This window comes from Leuciscus leuciscus (genome assembly GCF_965113295.1).
Source record: "Leuciscus leuciscus genome assembly, chromosome: 12".
NCBI classification, from domain to species: domain Eukaryota; kingdom Metazoa; phylum Chordata; class Actinopteri; order Cypriniformes; family Leuciscidae; genus Leuciscus; species Leuciscus leuciscus.
Genome location: NC_138736.1, coordinates 26,848,022 through 26,872,850, shown reverse-complemented (window position 1 = coordinate 26,872,850; position 24,829 = coordinate 26,848,022). Strand labels below are relative to the sequence as shown.

Here is a 24,829-nt window from a genome sequence, read left to right as displayed (position 1 = left end):
ATATTTAATTTTTTATACAAAATAAATCATAAATACACCCACACACACACTCGGCTCAGTTGCTCACGGCCCATGCGAACGCTCCACTCATTAACCGCTCACCGGAAAAGCAAATTCCGCTCAAATAACGTGCCGACGTGAAACTTCTATGTATTAGACTTGTTTCTGTTTGCAACAGCCCTTCTGTGCTGTAACACGGTGTGGTATAGCCGAGCTGGGCAACGCCACCCTCTCGTTCACTGATCCACTCCCTGCTCTCTGCTCACATGCTCCGATAATAATAGCTTTGTAGGACTATACATTATTTGGATAATTGGTCAAAAAATAAATCTGTTAAATCTGAATCTGTGGCATAGAACTTAATAAAGAAAAATATATTAATATGAATATATTTTCTGCACAATTTTAGTGTGTTACTTTCAATAAAAGTACGTATTTTTTTGGCTTGTATTTAAAAAATTCAGTATCATTAAAATGATTGAATTTCATAAATGTTTTATTAATATAGAATTTCATTAAAGTCTAATATTAATACCATTATACAATAAAAAAAAACTAAACTCATTTAATATATTAAATAAATAAAAATTCAAAAGTATTTTTGGTTTCAGTTTTTGGCCAACTGCCTATATTTCGGCCCTTAACTTTCATTTCTGTGCATCCCTAATAGATACACACACACATATACATACACACACACATATATACATATACATCTGATATCTGATAACATTAACAGATTTTAAATTATTGAAAATATTTTTTTCTAAGAAATAATCAAATATTTTGACAAAATATTCTTCATTATGATAGGGACAATGAGGATAGATTAGGACAGTTGTCTCACTGTGACATTTTCAACTTTATCCCAGAAACGAACTATGCATTTTCGAATAAATGAACAGTTAAAAAAAAGAAAAGAAAAGAGGATCACAATATTGACCAAAACACCACCAATAAACTAACAACCAAAAAACCCCTGTCAACTAGCAGACTGTTTACTGAGACAAAAAAAGGTGGCAGTTGACAAAAAGCCATTTTGAAAGAAAAGGATGAAGAGAAGAGGGATAAAAGAGGGAAATCTGTGGATGATGTGTAACTGGGCAAAGAGCTGCCGCCTCTTGCTTTAACAAGAACATAAATATGACCACATCAAGAGCAACTCGACACACACGCGTGTGCGTGCACACTCACGCCGGAGCGGCAGCGGTGGTGAGACAGTAAAGTGCGCTTTTTAGCTTTCTTATGTCTATTAAACTATGATGAGTGTTTAAGGGCAGTTATACAGTAACTCCACCTGTCTCTCATTCAGGGGGCCGCGCCTTCATACACACACTCACATGCACCGAGACTTTTACAAGTCTATGCAATAATTAAGATACAAGGGCACACATATGTGCATAAAAAGTCTATTTCTTTCCCTTTTCTATTATTCCATCCATCCGTCCGTCCGTCTCACTCTGTCAGACTGTTTTGGAAAATGTAATCTCAATAATGTGTGTGTGTGTTTGTGAGCTATGTTGTCATTTGACAGTTGTTTTTGGGGGGTTTTAATGTCTGTAAACAGCCCACTGACTGACCTCGTATCAATCTCCTGTTCTCTCTCACTCTCCCTTTATGTCTGTGTCTCTCGGTCTCTTGGGGACAACCGGTGACATATGTTCAACATCGTCCCCCTCCCTCCCCCAGCTCACACTCATACACACACACATACACATACACATACGTTCTGGGTCAGTGACTGAAAAGGTTACCGCCTCAACTGCAACCTGGCTTCTCTACTACAACACAAATCACTCTCTCTGCACGAGAAACGAGTGAGTGTGTGTGAAGAGGAAGCACCGTCACAGTTAAAATGCTAAACGTCACTTTGTATAGCACTCATTCTGCTCCTATGGATATTATCCAAATCATTTAAACATCAAATTTACATGAAAGAGACACTTTCTAAAAGACACTCGGGCAGATTTGGCAGAAAATTTGGCAGATGAAACTGAGTGTAAAGTGTGGGCAGGTTAATACCATGGCAGCAAGGGAAAGGAAAACAGATGTGAGAGTCTGGTTAAACAGGATGAGTAAATTACAGTTTAAGAATAAGGAAAGGAGGAAATAAACTAGAGGCGTTTGATGTTTGATCACTGCATTAGAAGGGGGCCCCATTTTGTTAAAGACTTATGTTTATACACTATGCCTCTTGTTCTCATTTCATCTTCATCAAACCCTGATGCTCTCAAGATTATAAACACATAGTCTTATAAGCAAACACACACAGGCCACAATTTTATTAATGTCTTTAAGAGGCAACAAACGAGTTTATTACCAAATGTCAATTATCTTTTTAAACATCTGTACACAGGCTGTGTGTGTGTGTGAGGGCGTTTGTGTAGTGGATGAACTTTCAAAACCTCTCAATTCAGTGTGTATGTGGCATCGTTAAAAAATAGGGCTCATTCTCAGTTTTTGCTACTGTTTGTAAAGTGTAGACAGCAGCATATGCATGCGTAAGTGAAGATAAATGGAGAGAGAGCGAGCGAGCGAGAGGGGAGATAACGGTCATTTGGGGACACTTCTTTTCCAAACGAAACATCATGCATGACTAGAGACACCCAGCACTCGTTGGGAAAAATTTAAGTAAAATGACTTTTTCTACAAAGAGGGAACAGTGTCCCATTACTCTTTTAAAGTGTTAGAGGCAAATCAAATGCTTTTTTTGGGGGGTGGGGGGGGTTTGATTAAAAATCACATAGGCCAAAATGTTGACATAATACGAATTCAATATTGAATGAATCATAGTAAACACTTTTCAATTATTGACCCAATTGGGTAACACTTCACAATAAGGTTCCATGAGTTAACATTAATTAGTTAACTAAATTAGTTAACATTAACTAACAATGAAAAATGCTTCTAAAGCATTTATTAATCTCAGAAACATTAATTTACTAATGCATTATTAAAATCAAAAGTTGTATCTGTAAATGTTATTTATTGGACCTGAGCTAACTTAAACTAACAATGAACAGTTGTATTTCTATTAACTGATGTTGACAAAGATTAATAAATACATTAACAAATGTATTGATTATTGTTAGTTAATGTTAACTAATGGGACTTTATTGTAAAGTGTTACCACTTAAGGTATTTACAAGTAATCTCATTCCATTTTATTATTATATTTACACAAATTTTAGTGTTGACTGCATTCAGCCTTGCTGAAATATTTACAACAAAACAAATATTTTTCTTGAATTTTTGTGGAAGCTTGCAACCCTGTTACATTGCATTTCTATTTTATGTATTTTTAAATTGTATTACTTTAATTTTATTTAAAATGAATACTTAAAATTTAGACGTCCTCCATTTTGGCAAGAGGGCAGCAAAACTGGAAAAATAAATAAATAATAATAATCCCAAAAATGAAGGTAAAACCCAGAAAAGAACAAAAGAAAAGAACATGAAAGGTGGACATTTTATTTTATTTTATAATTCTCCGTAGTGAGAGATTGATTATTCCTCCCGTGCATCCCCTTTGCTTTCCGGTGGAAAAAGAAAAAATCATAATATCTCAGTCAAACATTCATCCTCTTTACATTCTCTATGTGCAGTTTGCTGCATGAGAAGACAGGCTGCAGTGCAGCATGGGAGATTTATGACAGCCAGGAACCCAAGGCATCTAAATGAGCATGCTTAAGTGTATATGAGTGTGCATATGCCTACACCCTCCTGATATCCCTGAAAAGAGGGATAACATCACTTGGTGTTTGCTAGATTTTAAGACTGCACTCAAGTGAATATGAAAACATATCTCATATACAAGTGAATCTGTTGAGTCTAACCTTGTTAAGCTGTATATGCAAGCAAAACTGCCTACCAATAACTTCTGATATCATTTTACCCTCTTCTCTTTTTTTTTTTTAAATCGTGTTCTGCATTCATCAGTACTAAGAAAAGATACTGCCAACACATTGTCACAGAATGTCTTTTAAATGCAGTAAAATAAGAACAAACTCTTTTAAGCTTAAAAGCATGGCGCATGGCGATCTGTTACAACAAACAATGGTGTCTGTCATCACTGTTGTCAAACGTGGTGAACCGAATTTAAATGAACCCAAATGAGATTTGAGAGTGGATGGCAAGATTTGCAGTGAAAGCCTCAAAGGAGCCACAGCACTAAAATGGAGCGATTCCGACAAAGGGTCAATATAAAAAAAAAAAAAAAACTTTTTGGCAAAAAACTTCACTAACATTATAAGTGAACATCATGGTAAAATGTTCCTAATTTAAATAAAGTCATGCCATGACCCCTTAAATCTCAGTCTGTTTCTTACACAAAGTTATCGTGTGGCCAAGCAGTGCTTCGCCTTCTGAGAATTTAGTTCCCAGTATGTATATGGTTAGAAGATGGCTGTGTCTCATGTGATCTTGTTATTTGTACACGCTGTGACTATACAAATCACAACATGCAAATAGGAAAATGTTGGCGTTATTTTGTCGCTTATTGGGAGCAGTATGCTAGCTGGAGCCGTTTACCTCCAGTCTTTGTGCTAAGCTAGGCTAGCGGTGGGTGCGTCAGACAGAGTTACAGCACGCACGGAGATGAAAAAGGAATTTATGGACTCATCTAACTCTGGGGGATACGGTGAATAAGCTAAAGTCCCAAAAAGTCGGCGTGTTCCTTTAAAGCAGCTTGAATCTAGAGCAGAGAACATTTGGTCTACTTTTAAAACTTTTTTCCTCATTTTAGACAGCACCCTCATTCTCTCTCTATTTCTCGCTCTCTCTCTCTCTCTCTCTCTCTCTCTCTCTCACACACACACACACACACACACACACACACACACACACACACACACACACACACACACACACACACACACACACACACACACACACACACACACACACACACACACACACTCACCTAATTCCGAGGTTCATGGTCTCTGCTGTACCAATCATGCCAATTGCTAACAGCATGTTGTTGCAGATTTTTGCAGCCTGGAAGAGAAAATTGCAAAATATCAGTTCAGTCAAAGAAGTCATTTAATTTAAAGGCTTTGTAGTAACATTTGGTCTTTTATTGTCATTTCATTAGAAATTTGTTATGCATCAATTAACACATGAGGAGTCTAATGCCATCTAATAATGGTATTACATTTTTTTTTTATTAAATGAGTTATATAATATCATATCAAGATACTATGAATACATACTGTAACTTAAAGAAAAAAAAAGCTGCAACTTTGACATAAAACAGATCAACACAAAACATTCACATCAAACATTCCTAATGGGCAGTGTTGGGGAAAGTTACTTTTAAAAGTAATGCATTACTCCCTAAAAATGTAACTAATTGCATTACTTAGTTACTTATAATGAAAAGTAATGTATTACGTTACTTTTGCGTAAAAAACGAAACAAAAATTATATTTTTGGCAAATGTAAAGGCCCTTTACCACCAAAAGTGAAATGGATAATGAATGAAATGCAAATTACGGTTGTACAGTAGAGGGTGCAGCTCCAAACAAACCTTTCTAGATTGCAGAAAAATACGACGCAGGAGAAGTTCAACACTCTTCAGCAATAAAAACAAAAAATTTAAACACAAATGTGATGTTTATCTAAAATAATTTTTGCTTATAAATATGATTGAATTAGATCATCGGAGGTAAGCAGCAAAGACATTGGTTAATATTAAAGTGAGATTAAATACATAAAAGGAGATTTGCATTTCACAGTTTTTATTCATTTTAAGGAATAGTGAATCTGTTTTTGTGCAAGTGAGAGGAGTAAATGCATGCTCACATTTAGTCTAGAACCACAATAAGAATCATGTTTACACAGTGCACACAACGCCTCTGCACCTCAATTTCTCTCAACATGGAGACAGGAGAAGTGTCAGTCAATAAATGCGAAAAACAAAACTGCATTACTTATTTGATTGTTGTAAATTTAAAAGTAATGTGTTACTTAACTAGTTACTTGAAAAAGTAATCTGATTACATAACTCCTGTTACTTGTAATGCGTTAACTTACCCCCACCACTGCTAATGGGTGTTCATAAACTTGACACAGGATATAGTAGAAGCTTTTATTTCTAAACGGCAGAAAAACTAACAATATAAAAATGGAAAATTAGAGAAAAGTTGAAAATGAGCAGCAGAAGTTTACTTTTAACAAGATTCCTGACCATTTTAGAGTGATCTTAACTGATTGTTTCATTATCTAGTCGCAAAGGGTAATAAAATGTACAAAAACAATGACAGAATATGTTTTAAATGCATAAAAAAGTAAATCTCTTGGGGAGAAAATGACCCCATTAATAGACAACAATGTCTCTTAAAGGTAGGGTAGGCAATGTTTTTCATAAACACTTTGTTATACAGGTTAAAACTCTCCTGATAGCAATCAATAATAGAAGTGGTCTAAATATATAGATATTTTTAAATTACATGTATCTTCTGTCGAAGTCTCAGGACCAAAAAATGTCCAATCATGGCAATCCTTTCATTTCGACACCATCAACGGCGAAATTAATCTGCAGCAGTCAGGTGGTACAAGTCAGAGTTGTTTCTGTTCATTATTATTGTAATGTTATGTGCTTTGAGACATGAGGTAATTTAACACTGTCTCTTGTAATGCTTTGCATGCTCTGCTATGGCTGTGTACATTCATGTGTTTTGGAGGTGGCATGGCTTTGGAGACTTTGACTCTGAAGGGAGGGTGGGATCTTATGCTTTCACAGCTAACTTGCTTTTGCTAGCCTCTCCGAAGTTGCCTACCCTACCTTTAATGTCTTTTAGCAGAAAGTACACTGTCTTTGGCATTTTAGAAGATAGCAAGACATTTTTTTTCCATGGTATTCTTTAAAGTAATGTTGATGTCACCATCACTGTACTACATTACCTAATCAATTACAGTCTAAAGGACATTAATGTTTGCGTGTATTTACCTGTCCACTTCCCACTTGGCCACAGTACACTACTTTTGCTCCCATACAGGTGAGCAGCTCCTGGGCAGCATTATATTCCTCCTCGACGCCGCCCACCATGAAGGTGAGTTTAGCCAGACTAGCTGCACCAACACCTGGACAGAACACAGTCACGCTTTTGAAAATCATTACAAAATGTGCTCAAAATCAATGATTGCCATTTAATTCAGTGCTGTGGTGGAATCATTATAATGATGGCATCAAGACGGTTATGTCAAGATACTAAATTAAAATAAAACAAAAATAAATATAATAAAATAATTAACAAATAAATAAATATATTCATATACCATGGTATGTACTCCAAAGTACTTCTAAGAAAATCATGGTACACATCAACATGGTACAAAAAAACCCCCAATAGTACAGACATGTGACATGTTCAAAGATCCAAAGATTTTTTTCATGATGAAATCATCATTTAATTTGTACACTTATTTTATAACTTAGAAGCGCAACCTGCTAATTTAACTAAAGCAGATCAGGATTCAGTCAACATTGTATGTGTGTGTGTTTTGGGGCAGAGGAGGGTATTAATAAGCTGTCTGGCACCAGCGGGACAGCATTTGAGTGTTTGCCTTTAAAAGCCGATTGTCCAAATCATCCTTCACAACTCTCTAAGGACAAGGACCCATTGTCCTCCTCCCCACAAACACATATACTTGCGTACGACAGCTGTGCCTAAAGCGACACTCCTCCCCCTAAGTGAACACGCCCCCTGGGGTATGAGTGACAGCTCTAAGGGGTAATTAACTTTACACTTTATCATGTTCAATTAAGCGCCACGCCTTAAGAAGACCAAGCGTGGCCAATCACGTTAAAGCGTGCCATGTTCTACATGGGAGGGGTGCTTTTAATGCTACTGACATAGATATGTGTGTCCAGGGATTTGCCCGATTAGAATGCAATTAAAGCAATAAAAGTGGCCAATTTTTTTTTTTACATTACAACCTCATCTGCTGCACTAAAACCCTAAATACCCACATAAAACAATCCAATTCACCCTAATTTATATCAAACACTGGATACAATGTGATCTGGGGGAAAAAAGCATGCATTGCTTTGAGATGAGTGGTCTGTTTGTGTGTCAACACTAATGAATAGGCTGTTTATACTGAGAAGCTAATAATGTTGAAGTTAATTATTAAAGACCAAGAGAAAAGAGCTGATGCAAGATAGATCGAGTGAAATGGGGATAAAGCAAGAGAGTGAGAGAGAAAGGAAAAGAGAGAGTTTATGACTTCCCCTGCATTGATTTTTGCCGTACTTATCAGTCATCAATAATTCTCTCATTAACTCAGCGTGTCTGTCATTTCCCTTATTCTGAGTAAATGTGTGCGTATTTGTGTGCTTTGTTTATCTATAAACAAGCATTAATATGCAGTTTTACCTTTTTAAAAATGTGCACATTATTGAAATTAAACTGGTTTATCACATAAAATGAAGACATCACATTAGCATATATACAATGCTAATAAGAATCCATGTAAAGTCAATTCAGAAACAAAATGCAAACGCAGACAGAGGCATACAAAAATACAAATATCGAACCAAAGGAGGAACGTTTTTGGTCAATTATGACCAAAACGTCAATTATGTATAATGTCTTCTAAACTATGTTATTGAAACTATGCATTTGTCTCAGACAATGCTAGTTTCATATTGAGACTTAAAGCCACATAATACAATAATGTCAATTGAAATCTATATTTATTTTGATGAAATTTCTTTGCATATGTGTATTCATCCAGTCATTTAATAAGAGAGATAAAAGTATAATTAACTTTGCATTGCAAAATTAATATTTAAAATGGTAAAATGTGTTAAACTTGACTGACTGAGCATCTCTTATTAGAAGCTGAAAACATAATCTAGTTAGCCAAAGTACTCAAACAAGTAGAAAGTCAAATCAAAGTCTATAACAGCAAATACATAATGAAGAAACCCACATGAACGTGAACGCTGACAGAGAAGTACACAGTTGTTTGTGGTGTTAGTTACCCAAAACTCTCTTTCCAGCATCTTAAACATTCAAAAAAGCCACTTAAAGCTTTCAGTACTTTTTAAAAAACCAAAAACATTTAATTAGTGCCACAGTTACATTAAACTACATTTGTGGATATGAGCCTCTTTTCCCAGGCAGTACGAGACGTTGAACCACCTCAACGAGCGTGTAGATCTCTGATCTTTTATTGTGTGTAAATAAAACCTCAATGCAACCTCTTGTCATCTTTCAACAAACCTCTAGAACTGCGGAGAGTAATAAAGACTCTAAATTACTAAATCATTTATTTTTCCAGCCCACCCCAACAGACGCAATGACGCATAAACACACAAACACACTTGCTATCTATCAGCTAGCCTCCTGAGCTGATCAATAACTTTTTCTTTTTGACTGTAAAAAGACCAGCATTGATTGCAAACAGACAAAAGGGATTCGAAAGTGATTGTCTCTCTAAACGACTGCGCTGGCAGGGCATTAAAGAGATCTCGAGAGAACATTCTAGGAACTGCTCTTATTGTGTTTCCAATACCAGAAACACTGCTGTAAAAACATTAGGCAAACCTCGATAAAATAGACGCTAAATCAGAGGATGTCAATGATTCATTCAGTTTTACGATCAAAGCTATATTTGTCCATATTGGATAATCAGGCCTATGAATGCATACAGTCCTCCTGCCACTTAAACTCCTCAAAATGAGTTTTCAAAAGTCAGTTTAGTTTTTCCTCATACTGCACTTTTTACAATGAAAAAATCAGTAATTTCTTCTCCCGCATGTTCCAAAACTATATGACTGTCTTTCTTGCGTCGAACAACAAAAGAGGATATTTTGAAGAATGTTTCAGTTGTTTTTGTCCATATAATGGCCATTGGGGTCCAAAACAATACTGTATGAAGAGAAAGAAAGAAAAAAAGAAGGAGGAAAAAACAACACCACCACCACTGACAAATGGGGCTTCAGGATTTGGGAAAAATATCTAATGAATGAATGATTGAAATCTTTATTTCGAACAATTAAAAAATGAATTAAACAAAAGACAGCAACACATGAAATATCCATCAATAAAATAAAATAATTTTCATAATAATCCAACTGTTCGAAAAGGGGAGCCCTAGGCTTATCAGGACCTACCCTCTACCCCCTAATAAAAACTGGGATTCCGATTTAAAACCCAAATTTTGTGATTATATATAATTATTGTAAATATAATATAATATAATATAATATAATATAATATAATATAATATAATATAATAATAAATATAAATATATATTTTAAAGATAAATATAATATAGAATATATCAATATAAGTATGAAATAATATTTTTTGTGAGTTTTTTTGTTGACGACCGTTTAGAAGTGCTTCTTTTAGTTTGGGAAGATGGTTGGCACGTTGCATTCTTAAATGCATGTTATAAGTGACTTAAAGGGTAAGTTCACCCAAAAAAGAACATTTTGTCATCATTTACTCCCACTCATGTCGTTCCAAATCCGTAAGGCTTTCGTTCATCTTCAGAACACAAATCAAGATATTTTTAATGAAATCTGAGAGATTTCTGTCCCTCCATTGACAGTCTAGCACAACTAGCACTTTGACGCTTTTTTTTTTTACTGTATTATTGTCTAGAGATATATTAAAATGATACAGTATGTTCTGTTTTGGCTTAATTTTGTGCCCCAGTTCCTGTGTTAATTTCCTCCGCATCTCAATCAGCGTCCTATAGCGCCCGAGCTCATGAATCACTATATATAAAGAAGGCTGGCTCACTACTCATTGGGACACTGATGACAATTTCCGGCGACGTGACAACGTCCTCATTGTACAACATCACTGTATTTATGGACAACAGCAGAGGTAATATCTTTCTGACATTACTGTTATTTAAAGTACATTATGATAAATATTTTGTTTGTTACATATAAGTGCTACATTAAGCACCGTAAATAAATTATAAATGTTAGCTAGATTATGTTCATTACCTGTCTAGTGATGCATGTTTATGCTGAAATATGATGATATAATGGTTTGTATTTTTAAAAACATCTATCACGTATTGTTATGTGTAGTAAATTGGCTCACGTGATTTAAGTTTCCCGTTTAAGAACTTCTGTTAAGGAAACAGTGACCATAGATGCTCCCTGGTTTTCACGGTGCATTGTGGGACTTTTTAGGGAGCGAACGTTTCACTGCCCTGAAAGGATTCTGCAATTGATCAGTGTCCTGACTACTAGGGAGCTGATTGAGATGCACTCCTAGTTTCCTAGAGTGTGCCTATCTGTTAGCATAGTAACCCATTGTGTCCACCTGCCCTTTGTTAACTTACTCGTTTAGTCCTGTATATATATATATATATATATACCCCTTGTTTAGTTGAGCCACTTGTCCGTTCTTGTTGACAATACCTATGGTTTTCTGTTCTTCTGCATATTTGTAGATCTCCTAAGTATTTTAGTTTATTATTAAAAGATTAATTCTTGGCATTTGAAACTCTCCTTCATTTAATTGAAATACACTCTCTCTCTCTCTCTCGCTATAGTATATAGGTTATACTATACAACTTTATATGGATACATATTGCACACTAACATAAAACGATATACTATATAGTAAATTTCAACTTCCTGATGTATTTTGTTGCAAAATGTAACTATATTATTGCCTAGCTCTATATATAAATTATAGAACTATATATAATTTTTTTAAATATTTTTTTTCAGCATGCATGCAGTTACTTGCATAGTGTGATACATACTATATAGAATATCTCAAATGGATTACTCGCTTTTTAATATTATTGTCCAGCTCTAATATGCTGAATGTGACTAAAAGGCATGAAGTTATTAGGATAATAAACATTACCATCCTGAAATTGAAATTCTGTAGAAATAATTTTTACTTGACCTTGATCTTCTGTTGTATTTCACAGAATAAAGTAAGTCATACACGTTATGAGGGTGAGTAAATTATGGCCTAAGATTGTTTTTGGCATAGTTCCTGAGTGAATTATCCCTTTAAGAAACTTATCCCTTTTAGTATTTTTTGGCTTTTGATGCAGTGGGAACACTCTTACTAGCGTAACAGGAACAAACATATTTACTAGCTTCATGTGGCTAAACCTTATAATTACAACCAAGAGGAGATATTTTCTCAGACGAATTAAAACAAGCAAATTACAACCAAGAGGAGATATTTTCTCAGACAAATTAAAACTCCAAGAAAACTTAATACACTTCTTTTTGTATATAAAAACACACTCATGAGAACTTCACATGGATTAATAGTTTCTACGCCAGCAGCCCTTGTGGCATACTGACAGAATCACAGAGGCAAATAGAGTTTACAAGCCACCGCACAAAAATGTAAACCTTCACACGGTCACAAGAGAGTCTTGCACATACAGAGGCAGCTATTGGATTATCTTCATCATTCAGATAAGCAGGACTTTAATCACCACTATCGTAACCCACATCCTCTGCACGCGACCACACGGTCCCTTTGAGTGTGGACAACAAGTGAAGAATGATCTGGAATCAATGCTCTCCCAAGCCAGGAGCCATCAGTGTATCGGCTCCTAAGGATGCTGATTAGCGGCCCTTCACACATGCACACATGTTCCTCTAATAGTACCATCATCAGCATTTTAAAAATATCCATAATTTAGGACTTAAAAGCTGCTTAATAGCACTCATCTTTTACACACTCGCACACAAAAACACACACTTCTGTGATCCACAGTGACTGTTTAAGTGTGTGTGGAGGGGGTGAATGACAGTTCCTCGACAGGGGGCATGAGTGCATACCAGATGACGCCAGAATATGACGGACAGCTATTAATTCACTTCTTAGTAGCAATCATGAACAGATAATGCATCAGAATATACAGACATTGAGAGACTTAGGCTTAAAAACGCTTGATATCGTAATATCTGATTATTCTTTCCTGCTCAATCAGACTCAACAATATAACACAAACACACACACAGTGCTATAAAAGTCCTGGTTAGACAGCTGCTATGGGTCTGTTTCCATCTGGAGTTCAGGACAGACACCGACCACCCCCTTCACACACGTCTCCCAGTCCCTGGCCTTCCCAGCGAGGATCTTGTTATGCTAATTCCTCTGTCACTCACCTATCCATCAGCCAGCCTCTTCCTCCCCCTCCTGCTCCGGCCGACAGAGGGCAGAGATATTAATGAGTGCACTCACGGAGCCCAAAACCAGCACGGGGAAAGCTGATCTACATTAGGACGTATCTGGGGTCCCACCTCTCCATGAGTGATCTTGTTTCTGGTCAATCTGAAAACCAGATTTTTTTATTGTGAAGGGGCATCTGCTGTCCCATCAGGATAGCGAATCTACCGTTATGAGCGAGTTATGTTAATACTATCAGCTAACAGCTTAACAGACCCCATTAACACTGAATGCCATGAAACGTGAAAACTTGTCAGATATTTAAAAACAGAAATAAAAGGAGATAGGATGTGCTACATCTGATGGAACACATGCATTAATAATATATTTGTATAATATTGGTTCTAAGGTTCCATTATAATTTTTGTTAAAAATGATTTTAAAAATGTTTTTTAATGGTTTGCTAATTCATTCAAGAATAATTACCAATTATATTTTTGGCAGATATTTAGGGAGTAGGGACTGCCAAAAAATGTTTAAATATCATCATTAGTCTATCTGATTAACTTATTTAATATTACTTTTAATTTGTATTTGTTTACTCATTTTGCTACGTATGAAAATTAGAAAATTTATGAAACCCCCCCCCCACACATTTAATAGTCAAAACTGGTCTGACTAAAGAACTGATTTAATAAAACAAATATGTAAATATTCTCTTCATGTCTGTTTGGTCACATGAGGGACTTAGTTGACACATTAACACATAAACTTGTAATGCATTTTGAAAGGACCATCTGAAAACCTGAGACTGTTATTTTCTCCTTTATTAGCGCTGATCTACATATTGGCCTGATGGGTGAAGGCTGTTCCACTGAGACAGCTCATGCATGCAGGCTGTTAGATCAGTGATAATAAATGAGAGGAGAGAAGAAAAGAAGACAATTTCACACATTCAGTAAGGGCCTAAATTTGAGACAAGGAAAACAAAGGGTAGTTTAACTGTTAAACGTGAATATGGCACCGTTAGCGACCACGTTAGATAAATATACATTATGAGTTACGCACGTTAGTAAATACCACACTGACTTGAGGTTAAGACACCATGAGAGCAAAGCACAAACACTGCCCTACAAAATGCAAAATAAACAGATTTAACCCGGTCCCACCACACACAAAACTGTGACACAAAAGCTCTCTCGCACAGAGGGTCGAAGTTTTCCCACGTGAGCTTCATAGTGAGAGTGAGCAACAGCGTGGCCGCAATCTCAGCAAAAACCGAGGAATGTGGGTAATTACTGTTAACTAGCCGAGCACTTGTTAGACGCGGCAATGGCCACACACCCCACGTTTCAGAGAGTGTGACGTTAGCCGGGGGTTTGTTGTGGGTCCAATTCTGCAACAGCAGACAGTGAGGTTTGTGCCTTTGAGTTTATTACAAATCTGCGCAAAAGAGGACAAAGAGGGAGAAAAAGAAAGAGAGACAGAGTTCCTTCGTCATTTTACGAGTGTATTATTTGAGAAACATAGTCTGACGTGCCAAACCTTAGTGACGCACAGAGAGAGGAACACAAAACCAAGAGTATAAAATTATATCAAAAGAAAATCAGCTTTTAAAAAAATACAACATGATCTCACACACACATGAAAATTCTCCTTTCCACAACAGAGACCTGAGAGGACAGGCGATGGGAGATTGCTGTGAACGGACACAATGGCGTCATGATGGCTGGAGTGCCACCTTCTGGACACTCTGCTTAGAAGTGCTAGTGCAGCTGTGTTTTGTGGTCTGATAAATGTTCCCCATAGACCTGATAAAAGTGTGGAGGCCATAAAAAACTATTTGTTGTCCCGCACTACTGACGCGTATTCATTCTCTCTTAAAGTTCATGTCATAATCTATTGTTTATCTGTACTATGTTTGGATTAATTGAATGCTGATTGCTTCATACTATTTGTAGTGTTGTATTTTTGATCTGATAGCACTTTTAATGTGCTCTAAAAAATGAATTTGACATGACTTTGTTTTTTTTGTCAAATGAATGGGCAAAAAAGGGACAGTTCAAATGTTTGAATTTCTAATTCAAAACTATTAGTAATTTATGCAATTAATTTATGCAATTACAATAGGACTGATAAAAATGGGTTACACTATTATAAGGTGATGTAGTTACATTGTACTTACTCAAATAAGTACTGAATAATATTAACTAACTACATGTTGCTTACTATAGAGTTATGGTTAAGGTTTGGTTTAGGGTTAGTTACTTGTAATTATCTATAATTTACTGTAATTACTATAGTAATTACATATAATTAATGTAGCAATAAGTAATGTGTAATACATATAAGTAATGTGTAACTGTTGCCTTAAAATAAAGTGTTACCAGGAAATGAACTACTTACATTTTGGTCTTTTCTCCACAAAAAGCTATTTTATGGCTTCCAAGAATTTGGAATTATGGTGCAGGAGTTGTACGGACTACTTTTATAGCTAACTCTTTTTGTCATCTTTGAACATGATTGTCCTCATTCACTTTTTATAATTAATAATGACCAGGATAGTCTTTAAAACAAAATCTACTTTTTTGCATCATGATAATTGCTTTATTTTGCAAAAAAGTTTGTTACAAGTCTCTGACCCCTCCATTTGGCATCCAACCAAAAGGAAAGGAGGATTTAATCTGGGGAAAATGGCAAATCGTAACCGCTAAGATGTTAAGGAGGGATTAGATCACAGTCTAGTCCAAGGGCATGGACACATACACCCATTCACTTTTTTATAGCCTAGTCCAAACACAGGCTCTTTAAAATCTTGTCTGCACTACAGACGCCAATCAGTAAACATACATCCAGCAAACCTTTAATGCCTGAGGAGTTTCCCCACTCACACAAGTTGTGCATCTTAAACATGTGCTTGTCCAGGGCAGTTTCTCAGCTCTTTATGGCCTTTTATCTACATGAAAGGCCCAGGCACTGGGAGAGCCAACATTACGGCTCCATCAAAGTGAAATCTACTGACAGCGCTGTCCTCCATAACGGCTCAGGCCATTAAAGGCCCTGTCACAGAGGCTTCCCAGAGAATCTGCATAATATAACTGGAGTGTGCTTGTGTTTCTGGAAAATTGTAGGTTTCTTTATATTAACTCTACAGAAATTGATTTCTCTGCACTGACACTAAAATACTTTTAAAATCTCATCAGATTTTCAAAATGTGAGAGACCATGAACATGACGATAAACAAACAAAAACAGTTCTGCTCCTATAGTATGTGGAGTGCCGCAATGTGACCAGTACATCACACACATAACACATTCATTCACAAACAACCAGAGTCCCAACTGCGAACGCGGGAAATCTTGCAAAATCTCTTGTGGTCAAACGTGACTTTAAAGTAAACAAACATGGTGAAGAAATTTGGGCTGATTTAAAGAAAAATCGCAGGGAAAAAAAGAAAAGGGTTTCCGTTAGCTCGCTTTCTGATTGGGTATCGTTTTGTTCCACGTGACAATCTACAGAGTTTGTACGCATTTGTCGTTGGGGTTCCCCCCACACAACAGGATTTCTGATAGTAAATATTCTACATGTTGGATATTCACAATTTGACATCAGTCTGACATTCTTCCAAGCAGATTCAATCACTCTTAACACAGATCACACCACAGGAAAGTGCCACTGTTCTGCAGAGTTTAGCTCCAACCCTAATCAAACTCAATATCTTCAGGATTACTAAGGCTACAGGCAGGTGAGTTAATTCATTCATTTATTTAAATGTATTACTCTGAAGGACAGCAGCATTCCAGGACCGACATTGTCCATTCCTCTTCTAGTGTGTGGGTGCCTAAAAGGTAGGGTAGGCTATTTTTTTTTTTTATAAACTTTTGTTATACTGGTTGAAACTCTCTTCACATCATGATAGCAATCAATAATAGAAGTGGTCTTCATATAAAAAATAAAATGTCCATATATCTTCTGTGGAAGTCTCAGGACCAAAAAAAAAATGTCTGTCCAATCATTGCATTTGGTCCTAATGCAATGATACGATGCCCTACTTGCCTGTCAACATATGTATATCCATACCTCCACGCACCCTGCTCACGCAGACATCAAACGCGTTCCATAAGGCTATGCAGAGTTATAGACACACATTCACTGAGAGCCGCCACAAACAAACAAACAGCCACCTTATACAGTTCCTCCTGAACTAAAAAAACAAGCTTACGTTGGTTCATGCCATGTAATTACGAGATGGCAGCCGTGAGGGTCTACCCGGAGATGTTCGCGTGGATTTTTTGTGTTCCTATGTCAACACTACCAATGGTGAAATGATCTGCAGCAGTCAGGTGGTACAAGTAAAAGCTCTGTAAGTTGTTTACGTTCATTATTATTCTAATGTTATGTGCTTTGAGACATGAGGTAATTTAACACGGTCTCTCGTGATGCTTTGCAGACCCTGCTGTGTTTCGAAGGAGGCAAGGCTTTGGAGACGCTCTAAAGGGATCTTATGCTTTCAAAGCTAGCTTGCCAAAATCTCCAAAATTGCCTACTCTACCTTTAAGGTAAACAATTACAAACATAAATTCAAACATAAATGCCCATTAAAAGGGACTAAAATTACTTTAGACATTTAAAAACAAAATCGAAATCTTATATTACAAAATGTTTACTTTCTGAGCTTATTGGTTAACTTCAGTGTTGCTATATCTAACTGATCTGTAAATAGAGCATTAGCCATAGGAACAAGCATCTATAGGTAGACAGACACATGCAGCACATGTGAACCTACTGACCACAATAAATCCTAAATGACAACACAGGTCAATCATTAAACAATACGTAACACTGTAACTGCATCTCCACAGTGAGCACTTCCAAGAAATCGAAACAATGTGATCTTGTCAATCAAACTCAAAGAGAATATACGTTGATGGTAATAAGGGGTTGTTTCCAGGTTGGTCATACCTCCTGACACTGGAGCATCCATGAACACTGCACCCATCTTCTCAGCAGCAATAGCCATCTCCTTGGACACCGATGGGTCGATGGTGCTGGAGTCAATGAGAAGGGTGCCCTTTTTTATCTTCCTGAAGAAGAGGACAAAATCAAGAAACAGAGGGCTAAATATCATTGGAAAAACAAGACGCTTAGGAATATTCAAACAGGTCTATTGTGTTGTGCAATTCAAATTTAGACATGTTACGTTGGCCTATATTTTATGATGGATGGATGGATGGATGGATGGATAAGAGCAAAATCTTTTTTTTTTTTTTTACTTTAATATATTTTAAAAAGTCAATTATTCCTGTGATGGTAACTCTACATTTTCAGCACCATTACTTCAGTTTCAGTCACATAATCCTTCAGAAATCATTATAATATGCTGATTTGTTGCTCAATGAACATTATTTATTATTATCAATGTTAAAAACAATTTAATATTTTTGGGGAATGATACATACATCAATTTTTTTGATTCTTTGATGAAAATAATTTGTTCTTGTAATAAAATGTTCTTGCTAAATAAAAGTATAAAATCCTTTAAAAAACAACAACTGTATTGACCCCAAACTTTTGAATGGTAGCGTATAAACCAGCATTATATTAGCCATCAGCCATTAAAAAGCAAATATTGGCCAACTACTAGTGTAAAGTGCTGTAAACTATTACTCCAATACGATTACATATAATGTTACTTTAGTATTACATTTTACATGCCTCCCCTCCAAGCTCATATTCTCCTGTAAAACACTACAGACCAGATTTTCCCAGATTTAAGCCTAGGAAACTCTTTATTCTTGGACTAATGTTTATCATTATAAATGATCTAGGCAAGTGCTGTGCAGATTCATATATGCAATTGAAACTTTTTGAAAAAATTGTATTAGTCCTACATACTAATGTAGGAATTCAGCACTTTCTCCAATCTGTTAAAAATCAGTAAGTATGGATTTAAGAGGACATACTTAAGAATGCCATTGGAACCTGTGTAAACCTCAATGACATTGGGGCTGGATGGTAGCATGGTGATGATGCGGTCAGCTTTATCGGCCACTTCAGCGGGGGTATCCAAGATCTGAGAGGAAAAGCAGGGCAATTATTTCCATAGACTCATACACAGATCTGTACAGTCTAGACATAAAATAAACAAGGGATTGATGGTGATTTATTTTGTTTTGAGAGCATTTTGTGAGAAACATACACTTATACCTGTGCTCCTGAATCCTGAAGCTCTTTGCAAGACTCTGGGAAGACATCAGTAGCAATGACAGGATATCCATGCTTCAGTAAGTTTCTAGCCATAGGTGTCCCCATGTTACCTAGTCCAATAAAACCCACTGGTGTCTTGGAGGCCATTGATCTACTACAGGATACTGGGAAAGCCACAAACAGAATTTTTTTTTTTTAAATACAATCTTCTCTATTTAAACCGAAAGCCATAATAGTCAAAGAGAGCACCAAAACTGACAACAGAAGATGTTTTTAACATAGGTCTATAAATCAGTAAACATGTGAGAGCAATCCTGTATAAATCAATGTAATGTCAGTATTACAGGGGTCTAATCAATCAAATTCATATAATACAACATTGAGCACCATTAAGAAGTCTTTGCAAGATTAGGCCTATATCAATAGTTTTCAAAACCATACAGATCCAGATGTTTGGAGGAAAACTCAAAATAAACATATTTATTATGTTTAAAATGACTAAATGAGGTGACAAAAAAGCTTAAGTCCACTATCTGAAGTTGGTGAGAAGGGTGACAAGTGTCTTAATTTCATAACACTTAATTGTTTAGTTTACAGTTAAGCTCTCAAACCCCAAGCTGCATTCCACAACTTACATTTCTGATGCATAAAAAGCAAACAGTGACTTGGTTATTGTGCACAATGTCTGTTCATATATTTTGACATAAAAGTTCAAGTATATTTATACATGTTCACACATTTTGCAGACTGACAAACAAAACAGATGAAAAAAATGGAATTTCCAAAGTGCTCTGTGCAATACATTAGCGGTGCTTTAATCCCTTTGGACTGTCAATTAAGAATTAATGCAGAAATAACATACCCAATGTGAGCTCCACATGTTTATGGCTTCTTTTATAAAAATTCCGGCACCCTCTTAACAAAGCGGCCATGCTTATTTCTCTTGACCTCAGCGCCTCATTGACAGTGAACGAGTCAGGAACTCAGGGGGCGGGCTCTATGATTGACAGCACCATTCCTCCAATCACTGATAAGGATTTGTCGGCGAGATATCAGGCCGTTTCTCCCCGAGTTCCTCCTGCTGTGATTTCTTTGAATAAAGTTAAGGTAATACTTCTTTAAAGATTAAGAATGGCTAGACGTTTTAAGCTTCTAAGTGAACTTATGATCGTGTTTGTCCTTGCACATTTCCAAATCCTAGAGTGACAGTTTACAAGTGCTAATCTCTTCGGTGTTCTAGGTGCTATATACATGAATATTTGAAATGACAAATTGTGCAATAAATAAATAAAACAAAACAAAATAATTTTTCCTAAATCACTGACTGCACCAATAGTTTAGGGTTCCCTTTATAAACGTGGTATTTTTTAAAACTTGTTATGTCTAAAATATATATTCACTACAAACTGTTGTTTGTGAGGTTAATAATCAAAAATGATTTAAAAATATTTTATCCAGTATCAAGAAAGTCATACTTTATACGTACTAAAAAACGATCTATATTAAACTATGCACTTTTGATACACACAGCCGTACATATATAGGAAGTTTTAACTTCCTAATATAATTTCACACTAAATATATTAAATGATCAAAGGTTGCATAATGACCATTTTATATTCCAAAACGTCTTGGGTAATGATTGGCATTTTTCCATAATTCCCACGTATGTTTTGGTGAAGCCATGCCCGATTCGTTAACGAATCTTCCTTTTGAGTCGGATTGAAAGGATTTGTTTACGAATCGAACGAAATCAGTAAGCTAATAGACAGAAAATTTGAAGTGAACCGAGTTTTTTTTTAACCGGTTCCAGTCCGAAAGAACCGAACTTGCTGAAAAGAGTCGGACCTCCCAGTCCTATCCCTATTTTGTTGGGGTTATTCACTAACCAATAGTAAACAGCGAATTTCTGTGACAAGAGTAAATAAACCAATCACAGGGCGCAACCGACCGGAAGTAGCAATGACGTTTCTAGATTCCCAAAACATGTTGACACCCGGTTCAGCTACATGACAGAGACTCGCTTAATCTGCGTTGTCTTGCAATCTAACCAACAAGAGTTACAGATCTTCAAGTAAACATGGATTACAGGTATAACGGACTTATTGAGCGACGGCTATAATATTTACATATAGCGATAATCTTGGACATATGATGATGGAATTGCATGCGGCCCATCTCGATGTATTTAGGGGTGGGATTGCAGTGCAGTGATTAAAACTCATTTTATCAGCTCATCCTTTAAGGACACCGGCAGTGATTATGTCGAATGATATATAGAAGAAATGCTGTATCATCTAGTATACTTCTAACTATCATTAAAACCCGCAGTGACTTGGTAGTTAGCAACATGATGCAAGTGAAATGTATCTAGAAAGTGGCTTTTGGTTTAAGAATATAATGTTTTAGAAAGATCTAGAATGAATGTTACGTGTAATGAGTTCAGTGCTCGTATGTCATTTTCTATATAAATTCATTCTCGCTGTCATTGAAAGGCCTGAACAGTGATGACAGCAGCATCAGCAGCACTGGCATCTATACAGGCCTTCTCGGCATCGCCCCATCCGGCCTGAAACAGGCCAGGTCTTCTTCATGCAGCTGCTCTTAGGCGTAAACCAAATGTATGTCAGCTAGGAAATACTTAAGCATCTAATAACATTTTTATTCAGTAGAATGATATATAGTTTATTGCAATTTGTGTATGGCTTAAACACACCATCATGCAATTTTCAATAAAAACTCCTCTAGCCTATAATATCTCTAAACTTTCACGGTAATGTCATGAACTAAATATAGCCTAAACTTATGTGAACATCTCGGGAATTAAAATGAATCAGGAGAGATGTTATGTAAGCTTTATGTAATACTTGATTCTGATTGGTTAATCACAACAAATGTTTCCAAAAAATTCCAGGGCAACCTTTCTTTAAAGCCAATGTTTTCTACATAGCTGTGCCTGTGTTATGGGTTTTTCCATGGTCTCTACAAGTAAGATAAGATCATTTCAAGTGCTGTCGAATCGATTAATCTTGGTAAAGTGCATCTAACATAAAAGTTTGTAAAACAAAATTATAATAATAATATGTATATATATATGTGTATATATATATATACAAATATACATTTACAAACACACACACACACACACACACACACACACACTCACATATGTATATATGATACATAGGTCGGTTTCTTCAAGCGTCTTGGAGACGTTGCCACAGTTTTTTCTGTTTCTTCATGTAATCCCAGACTCGATGATGGTGAGATCAGATCTCCATGTGGAGCATAATGGATGTTTTCGGACTCCTTGTGCATACAAAACTATCACGATTATTACAATTAATGGCAAAAGGAATGTTTGGCCTACTGACATAGGAAATATATAATATATAAATTATTTATATTACAAATACATAAATAACTGTCTTAAAACCATTTTTTTAATGAAAATACTAACGTGCCAAGCGACTTTTGCCCAATACTGTGCATACACAAACTTTTATGTTAGATGCAATTAATCAATTAATCGATTTGGCAGCACTAATAATTAATTTCAAATCAAATCAATATTTCAAGTCCATTTTGTTATTTATTTGGTAAATAGATAAGTAATAATGCAGAATAATAATAATAAAAAAATCTCCTTCAAGGTGATACAGGTCCCAGTTGGGGTTTATTTCGCAATAATGACCCTCTGACTGAACATTATCCCTTATATTATGAAAGAGAAATTTTTAATCTTCATTATTTCTTTGAGAGTTTTTATTCCTTCTTGTTTCAGATAGACCAATCACAAGCTTTCCTTGAGCCCTCATGATGTCGTCAGCCTGTAATACGGGAGTATCTGCAGGTGGAGGAGGAAGTGTTGTCATGGAGACATCTAACTTCGCCCATGTCATCTTCCAGAATGTTGGGAAAAGCTTCCTCCCGCAGGCAGCGCTTGAATGTCATTACACACTCACCTCTTTCATCACCCCACATCCCAAAGACTGGGTTGGCATCTTTAAGGTTAGTATATATATTATTTCATCCAAGTCCACAAATATCTGGTCTGTGCAATGTGTGCATGGCCTACAACATTTAGGTTTTCATAACACAGGAATGCTTTTTGTAAGAAAACGATATCCCTCCATCCGATTTATTCTCTCGCTCTTCCTTTTATGTTGAAATTTAATCTCGCACTTAATCAAGAGGAAATGAGTGCACGGAAACTTTACATCTTGTTAAGATACAATGACAGTTTATGACTCGTATTAAAAGCACTTCAAATCAACCAGATCTTTCCAGACAGCATTTAGAGTGGTGGGCTGCAGGGGAAAATGTGGATTGGAAAAAAGATGTTTAATCCACTCAATATCACTGGTTTTTGATGGTTAGTTTATGAGGGAAAAGGGTTGCGGTGTGTGTGTGTGTGTGTGTGTGTGTGTGTGTGTGTGTGTGTGTGTGTGTGTGTGTGTGTGTGTGTGTGTGTGTGTTTGTTTGCGTGCATGTGCTGTTGTGCTGGATGCTGTTGCCGTTTGACAATTGAATCCTTCCTTATGCTTTTTCTTCAGTATTTTCTTTTGTCATATTTGTATCTAGTGAAATAACAGGTATTACCTGCCATTTATAAATCATATTTAGATAATAGTAGTTAGACTTATTATAGACATTAATACATGGATGGATAAATTCTGACAATATCTATGGATTCATATTCAAATAATCAATGAGGGAATATAGGAATTATTCTCAGGCACACACAGACATTTGATACACACCTTAACCTGTGCTTTGTGCTTAGTGAACTACAGGCTCCCTCTGGTGGTATCGAGAAGGCACTGCTCTGAACAGACAGCGGTGAATTGCATAACAGTTTAAAAATTACTTACATTTTCTGTGTGCAGAATTTTTTAAATTAGCTAAAATATAATTAAAATGATTGAAACTCGTTTTTTCAATTAAAAAGTGGAAAATTTAAGTTTTGTATCATTTAATGGAGCTTATTATGCAACTTATTAACCGTATATTTAACATTGTATAATTTTTTTAATAATATATGTTATTATTAAATCTAAATGATTGTATTTGATCTTTTTATTTTTATAGTTATAGAAAGCTGCAGCTTTTTCATTTGTGCTTGTAATTTCCCTGTGCATGTTTTATAAAGTGTTCAGCGGTTTTACAAAATGTAATACTTTAATATTTCAGGCTGAACGTACATAGTATTCTTTATCAAGGAGGATGTTGAGGCACGTTAAAAAAATAGGCTACCTTTAAGCAATTCTCAAAAATGCTGTGTAATCATGCATATACACATACATATAGGTTTGTGCGCAGACACACACACACACACTCAAACAGGTACTATATAATTAAGTTGTCGCGCACATGCCGAACATGTTCTTATGCACTTGATTTATAGTTACGTCAGCCCTCTTATTATTTAATTTATCATTTATCGGTCCTGTATGTACAAGCATGGCTTGTTTGAAACACACTCGGGTGCCTT

At 36.0% G+C, this 24,829-nt stretch overlaps 2 protein-coding genes across 5 annotated transcripts in view; one reads left to right on the top strand and one right to left on the bottom strand.

The window, feature by feature from the left end:
• The window catches only part of hibadha (3-hydroxyisobutyrate dehydrogenase a), a 25,436-nt gene extending 5,095 nt beyond the window's left edge, over positions 1-20,341 (bottom strand). Inside the window, exons 1-6 of one of the 2 annotated variants that reach the window (XM_082187175.1) lie at positions 20,194-20,341; positions 19,336-19,489; positions 19,092-19,201; positions 18,091-18,212; positions 6,953-7,086; positions 4,922-4,998 (exon numbers count right to left, since the gene is read on the bottom strand). In XM_082187175.1, the coding sequence (XP_082043301.1) occupies positions 4,922-4,998; positions 6,953-7,086; positions 18,091-18,212; positions 19,092-19,201; positions 19,336-19,489; positions 20,194-20,267 (671 nt within the window). In that variant the 5' untranslated portion in view covers positions 20,268-20,341. Of the gene's footprint in view, positions 1-4,921; positions 4,999-6,952; positions 7,087-18,090; positions 18,213-19,091; positions 19,202-19,335; positions 19,500-20,193 lie in introns of both variants that reach the window. The other variant, XM_082187174.1, reaches the window with a different exon arrangement.
• A 958-nt stretch (positions 20,342-21,299) lies between these two features.
• Positions 21,300-24,829, top strand: part of tax1bp1a (Tax1 (human T-cell leukemia virus type I) binding protein 1a) — a 29,181-nt gene continuing 25,651 nt past the window's right edge. For 2 of the 3 annotated variants that reach the window (XM_082185224.1, XM_082185222.1), the window contains exons 1-2: positions 21,300-21,426; positions 23,120-23,346. In XM_082185224.1, coding sequence (XP_082041350.1) covers positions 23,152-23,346 — 195 coding nt within the window. In that variant the 5' untranslated portion in view covers positions 21,300-21,426; positions 23,120-23,151. Of the gene's footprint in view, positions 21,427-21,830; positions 21,957-23,119; positions 23,347-24,829 lie in introns of all 3 variants that reach the window. The other variant, XM_082185223.1, reaches the window with a different exon arrangement.